Here is a 7,279-nt window from a genome sequence, read left to right as displayed (position 1 = left end):
TTAAAAATTAAAAAAAATATAATAATTCATATTTATTTTTATTCTTTTTGCATGCAGATGTGCATTGAGAATAACTGCATGCATCCATGGATAAATATAAAAATACTGCATCTTAAAATGTGTATATGGGCTGCAATAAAGTTCATTAGGAAGCAATGAAAACAAAAAATTGAAGAAGGGCTCTCATGAGGAATTAAATGAGTATGAGTTGAACATGTCAGACATCTAGGTCCGGGACTGAAAGGATAAATCTTTACGGTGTAAATGATTGTTTTTATCAACCACTGGTTTTCAATATCTATATGATGTATGCATTATAGAAGGAATGGGAAAGACAACATGGAATACCTTTTCTGTGTGGTTTACAAAATAATAAAGATGATGCATTCGTTTACAGCCTGCAAGTAAATTCAAGCCTTTCTGAGTGTGTTACAGTGACTTAATAATTATGCAAAATATTTATATTCTTTGCACTAAGTGCTTCAATATAAAGAATATACCTACTTCACATAATATTTGTTTTCCTTTTTTTTTTACATAAAAAAGTAATTTTTTTTAATTTTGCATTTACACACATGGTTGATGTCTTTTTGGATTTTTTTTTTTTTTTTTTTAAATCTGACCCTTTAGAAAATCAGTTCAAGTGCACTGGGCTAAGCATTCACTTTCCTGGCTCTTTGTCTGAGTTGTGGGTATTATACACAGCCCGCCTCTTAGCATCTCATTGGTGTGTGAGGTTGAATAGGGTCGATTTCTTTTCTCCTAGGACTCGTCCAGCCCATATCACCAGTTACAAGCCTCCCAATAAGTAGAGCTCCCGTCTAAATCTGGCCAGCACATCCCTAAGACAGGATAAAACCACTACAAGCTCAGATTTTTGCACTGTGCTTTAGAACCTCTGATAAAAAATGGTAGATGCTTTCTGTGCCACCTGGAAGCTGGTAGACAGCGAGAACTTTGATGAGTACATGAAAGCTTTGGGTATGTGTCACATCCCTTAAGCAGCAGATTTGTGTTGATCACATCACCCATGCTAGATGATAAGATATTGTTTAGGCTGCAGCAACCTATCAGTCAGCAGAATCTGAAACCAAAATAGTTTGATACACATGCTGTGTATGAGCATCTTTACAAGGGAAATGATTAGAGGGATTTTTAAAGCAAAGTCTACGCAATATCATTATAGACGTAGTTATTTTTTTTAAGGCACTTTGAGACTAAAGTAAATTCTCACGTCAGATGCCAGTCTGCAGACTTATTGTCTAATATTTGGCTTACGATGCTAGTTGGTGGCTGTTAAACATGAAAACATATTATTTGGAGTTAAAAATAATAAATGTATTTTTTTATCTGCAGGAGTTGGCTTTGCCACCAGACAAGTTGGGAATGTGACAAAGCCTACGGTTATCATCAGCAAAGAGGGCGATAAGGTGGTCATTAGAACCCAGAGCACATTCAAAAATACAGAGATCAGCTTCAAGTTGGGAGAAGAATTTGATGAAGCCACAGCAGACGACAGAAACTGCAAGGTGAGTGTTATGTTAATATAATATATAGCTATCTAAGCCAGTTATTGCTTTTAGCAGGTACAGTGCTTGTATTGCATGCACAATGGTGATTTCAGTGGGTATTATCCATTAGCATTACAACAAAAAGAGAGTAACAATTACATTTTTATTCTCATTTTTTTTGTAACTGCACAATAGAGAACATGAGAATCAGTTGGGCCATATGTACTAAGAGAAGCGGTGATATTTTAGAGTAAAGTGCTAAATAAGGTGCAATCAGTGATAAAAGCAAACTGAAACTTTCTCACTATTTATCACAGTGAACAGAATAATCAATGTAAAGAACTCTTTTACTTTAACAATGAATGCTGTTTGGGATTTTAGGGGTTAAGCATGTCTATAAGTGAGTATGTAGAGTAGATGGCCAAGTGACAAGTGAGGCAGCGCAAGTCATTCTGGAAATTAGTTGAGAACTAATTACATAATGTATTAAGCGTATTCATCCATTGAGTGCCAAATTTGCAGTGATTACTTCACTGGAATGCAGGCAGTAAAAAGATGGCAATGCTCAAATCAGTGCAGAAAAGAAACATTCTTTAATAATAGGTATTATTGTAAAATAGATAGGTAGATAAATAAATAGATAGAATGAGAACAGAAGATGTACAGTGATGGAAGCAATATTCTCTTTTAATATGTTCCTTGAATTAATAAGCATTTTTAGACAGATTATAGATGATCTAGACTCTCTCTCCTAGACTTAAGATATATGGATAGACTGACAAACAGACAACAGATCATATACAATGAGGGATGGGATGTGGTTGGCCGATGTCTATATGTCATTGTCTTATAACAACTTGCATGGTAAAAAGAATTGGATCCTCTGGGAATCCTTGATGTCAATTCTACCCTGAAACAATCAACTGTGAAGTCCACCCAAGGCTGATATGATTTATTTGTAAACTGATAATCTGTTTTTAACAGTAGTTCGATATAGCTGAGTTAATTGGTGGTTGCTATTTAGAGGTTAAATGGACTAAAACCTCTAATCTTTGTGTGGCTTATCACTATGATATATAAACATCATCATTAACTTGGTAATGACATATGCACATAGATGCTGTAAGTGAGTGTGTCAGGAAAGCTGGTAAAATTACAGTACTAGCTCCTTGTGAAGAATGACAAATACTATTTTATTGCTGGTTCATCTGACAGTCAACTGTAAAAACATACTGAAATTGTTTTTAAGGGAGCAGTAAATTGTGATAGGGATCTTCAAAATGATTTGCATCGTTTGGCAACACTGCGATAGAGCACATGTACATAGACACACCCTAGCACATGGGTGCACAAGTATAAAGACAAATCCTAGTACATAGACACACCATAGCACATGGGTGCACACATATAAAGACATATCCTAGTACATAGACACACCCTAGTACACAGGTGCATCCTAGCATGCACACATAGACACACAATAGCACTCATAGAAGCAAGCACTAGCACTCATGAAGTCACACACAAGACACATCATCACTTGTGAAAGCATGCACAAGTACACAAAAAGTCACACGCTAGCAGCAATCCACAGATGAACACACACATACACATAACTCAGGAACACAGTCTTCCTCACAATCCCCTTTTTTGCTCACAGCACATCAAACAGGCACCTGGATCTGGCCTATGACCTCATTACACCTGCTAACTGTTTACATTTTATCAAGCAGTAGCGCTGACCATAGTGCAGCATGCAATGCTGTCTTTCGTTGATTAGATGACAGCATTCAATGCACTCTCTAGTTCCCATAGACAATACGGTGATAGACACTCAATTGCTGTTGTCATCACAATCTCAACTACTGGTACCCCACTCACCCTAACCAAAAGGAAGCCCTGCTGTTATTGCAGAGCTTATCATAGCTAAACCATTTTAAATATAGTTGACAGAATTAAGAAGATGTATGTTTAATGTTATACTTGAAAGGAATTAATTTTGGCCCTCAGCTTGGGTCAAGTACTGGTACTCTACTCACTCTACCCAAAGGGAAGCCTTGGTGTCATTGTAGAGCTTGTCATAAAAGAGATATTTTAAATGTAGTTTTCAGGATCAAAAAGATATATGTTTAATGTTATGGTTGGGAGGCCTAGGTTAAGGGGTCTTATAGTTAGGATTAAGGTGAACCTTGTTTTAAGTGGACTTTGGATTAGGTTGGATAAGGCTTAAAGGATCCTACAATCAGAATTTTGTGGACTGTAACCAGACAGAAATCTACTGACTTGTGTTAATTTGTGAATTCAATTCAAAATCATGCCTAATATTGAAGTATCTTACTTTTGTCATTTATATCTCAACAATATTGATTTGTGTATGAAAAGTATTAAAAGTTTATTGAAGATTTTGCTTACCAGATTTCATATCATCCACAGCATTGGTTTTCAGTCTTTTTGCAATCATGTTATGCACAATTCTAGGGAAACGTCATTTCCCATGGAAAGCAAATTAATTTATCTAATTTCTGGTCCATATTTTTGCACTTTTCCCTAGAACTGTTCTCACTTCTTAATGCTTCAGTGATTTCTAAAAAATCAGATGTAGGATTTGGAGTATGCATACCATAAAGTAGAACGTTTTTGAAATCTAGGGACAACCTTGCTTGAAACATGTTTTTTTTATTATTATTATTATTATTATTGGTAAAAAACTTACATCACATATTTCAGTGAAGAGAAAATGTTTACATTACTATAAAATATACATTGAGAAAAAAAAAAAAAAAGCTTATATGGCACCCATGGACAAAGATACACACATTCATACACACACCCATCTACACTCACACACTCATAAATATACACTGACTCATACATCTTCATACTTAAATCTATAGACACACGCACTTATTTTTTTTCTATTATTCTTATTATATATATATATATTTTTTTTATCAGTGAGTTACAATCCAACATGTTATTTTTCTGGGTGCCTATTTGAATTGACAAATAAGGAGGATATGTTGACATTGTTAACAATGTTAGAGTTATTACGTTTTTAAAAGGTGTTGTGGGTGAGTTGCCACTGTGTGCTAGAAAAACTGGGATCCCTCTCATTCTTTCCTCTAGAAAAGGGACATATAAAAACTCTACCTATTAAATGTGGAAGGGTGATACACTAAATGTACCTGGGGTTTAAAACCCCTGTGTATAAATGCACTGCCTCAATATGGACACAGAAATGGTCAGAAACTAGGCAAGCAGCAGTCCATCATGGTCTTCATATTCCACTTCATATAAAGTGAGAGGTTAGCCAAATGATGGTATCTCCTGCCACCTAGCTTACTATGAGACCTGGGTTTTTTTTGTATATTTAAAGGCCTCTATTTCTAAATTAAGAGATCATGGTGATCGTGGGGAATACTCATAGTGAAAAAGAAATCTAGAAGACTCCTTTATGGTATATTAGCAAGCAATCTCATAGCAATTCGAATGGACAGGAGGGATACGCCATTGCATAGTTACTTAGTATTGTCAACTTTCTGTGCAAAAATAGCGAGGACCATATATTGTTTTTCTCATTGTTAGCAGGGGTTGTGCTTTTGAAGACACTGATAAAATTACACTTTTTTTTTTTTTTTAATAAATAATATTTCTTTGGGTTCCATGATCTTGAATTTTGCTAGAAAAACAATGATCGCAAATGATAGCATCCATTTTACTACATACTATTTATTATTTGAATGCTCTGTTTTTTTCATCATTTAATGTTAACCGATTATTAAGGGGGTTGATTTACTAAGTAAATTGAGGTCAATAATATAACCATTTTTTAATTCTGTCTTGTCTTTATTAACAGTCTACTGTATCCCTTGACGGGGACAAGTTGGTGCATGTTCAGAAATGGGATGGCAAAGAGACAAAGTTTGTCAGGGAAATGAAAGATGGAAAAATGGTTATGGTAAGTGTTAAAGGGTATAGTTATTTGGAATTTTTCTTATAACGTAAGTACTATCCTTAAATCAGAACCGTTGCTTCTCTGAGAGTGAAAATTTGTTGTTCCCTACACCTAGTAAATAATTTGGTGTGGTGAGTAAGTCAAAGGAGGCAAGTAAAACACACACTTATCTCTACTGCACTTCTGAATTCTGGGTAACTTTGCCATCCATTATGGAATGGGTGTGCTCATGGATATGGCACTATAGGGGTCCATTAATTTACATGCGGTGCCTGGTGTGTTTGGCATAACATTTAAATTAACAAAACGTAACAAGTGAGACTTAAAAATAAATAAATACGAAGTACAAGCCATAGGAATATTTAGCTAGCCATTCGGTTGTTCAAAAATCTCACATTTGTCAATTCAGCTTTAAATAGACTTTGCCATAAAAATGATGACAGGGTGCAATGTTAATGTTTAAACACTGCATGTAAAACATTGCAATTTTGTAGAAGCTGTAATGTTTACAATGCAGGGTTACACTAGAAAAGGAAGCCGCACTCATATAAACAGTATTAGGGGGCTCTTGAACAAGGGCTGGCAATTCCTCAATGTCATGTAGTCAAAAGTAAAAGGTGGTCCAGGCACTCTAGCAATTCAAGCAGCTTTACTGGACATGAACAGACATTGCAATTTTACGGCCCACAATAGAGCGTTTGTCAAGCTTGACAAAAGCCCTGTTGTGGGCCAAAATGTTGCAATGTCTGTTCATGACCAATAAAGGTGCTGAAATTAAATGAGTGCCTGTACCACCTGTTTCTTCTGACTGCAATGGAGGGTTAAACACACCTCTAGTGACTGTCTAACTAAAAGCTACAAGAGACATTCCCCCTGTGAGAATTGAGTCAGGTTCCCAAATGCTGCTACAAGAAAATAATTTGCCATGCATATGCACTAGCCTTCCAATGATGAGCCTCCCAACAGCAAGACCAGTGAGGGAGTAAAGCTAATTCCCTTTTTTTTTTTTACACTTTTTACATTTATGATTATTTCTGAATTTTACTTGTTCTTCTGCAATTATATCTGCAGAGATCAGCAAGTGGCTGAGATAACCAATGCATTTCAGTGGGATAGATGTTTGTAACCAGATTACAAACAGAGTTGTTTGTGTGCCAAATTACAGACACAACATCAAGTATCAATTATAAAACTTCTACATAGAAAAATACATTTATTAAATTATATATTGTACGTTTTAAAGATATCTAACACAATAATTGCCACCAATACATCATATTATTCCATAAGGTTTCTACTTGTGATTTTTCTTTCTAACAATAACTATTGTTCTTTTCTCAGACTCTTACTTTCGGTGACATTGTGTCTGTTCGTCAGTACGAGAAGGCATAGAATCTTCCTGCCCACGCTGGTTATTCAATTTCCAAGACGGATGGAAAAATTCTGTGACTGAAAATTTCTCTCCCATCTGTGACAATGAATTGACATGCCCCTGATCTTTGTACACTACCAAATTGATATATCACAGTATCTTTACTGTGGGCCAGTATGAAACAACTTTTTATTAAAACTATATATTAAAAATACTTGTCTCGTAATATAATTTGAGGGTAATGCTTTAAAAATGCATATTTCAAATATTCAGTTTCACATGTCATGACATATGTTTTTTCAAAGCCCTGTGGACGGGCGAAACGCGTTAAGTGGACTCTTTACCATATATTTTATATATATTTTTAATATATTTTGTGGAAATGTACTTACATTTGAAAAAGCCGTGTGGACGGGCGAAACGCGTTAAGTGGACTCTTTA

At 35.3% G+C, this 7,279-nt stretch overlaps 1 protein-coding gene across 1 annotated transcript; it reads left to right on the top strand.

The window, feature by feature from the left end:
* Positions 1-770: 770 nt before the first annotated feature.
* FABP7 (fatty acid binding protein 7) lies at positions 771-7,052 on the top strand. The gene is made up of 4 exons (XM_063441263.1): positions 771-981; positions 1,357-1,529; positions 5,368-5,469; positions 6,808-7,052. Exons 1-4 carry the CDS (start codon positions 909-911, stop codon positions 6,856-6,858), a joined length of 399 nt encoding a protein of 132 aa, XP_063297333.1. The 5' UTR covers positions 771-908; the 3' UTR covers positions 6,859-7,052.
* The last annotated feature ends 227 nt before the right edge of the window (positions 7,053-7,279 follow it).

Source organism: Pelobates fuscus, chromosome 2 (genome assembly GCF_036172605.1).
Source record: "Pelobates fuscus isolate aPelFus1 chromosome 2, aPelFus1.pri, whole genome shotgun sequence".
Taxonomy (NCBI): Eukaryota; Metazoa; Chordata; class Amphibia; order Anura; family Pelobatidae; genus Pelobates; species Pelobates fuscus.
The sequence above is the reverse complement of the archived record's forward strand: the minus strand, read 5'-3'. Positions and strand labels throughout refer to the sequence as shown.

Bases quoted from the DNA above. Each gene is read 5' to 3' on its own strand.
- FABP7 (XM_063441263.1), top strand. From the start codon at position 909: ATGGTAGATGCTTTCTGTGCCACCTGGAAGCTGGTAGACAGCGAGAAC. The intron at 1,530-5,367 runs GTGAGTGTTATG...CTTTATTAACAG, and splicing joins CAGACGACAGAAACTGCAAG to TCTACTGTATCCCTTGACGG. The intron at 5,470-6,807 runs GTAAGTGTTAAA...TTCTTTTCTCAG, and splicing joins AAGATGGAAAAATGGTTATG to ACTCTTACTTTCGGTGACAT.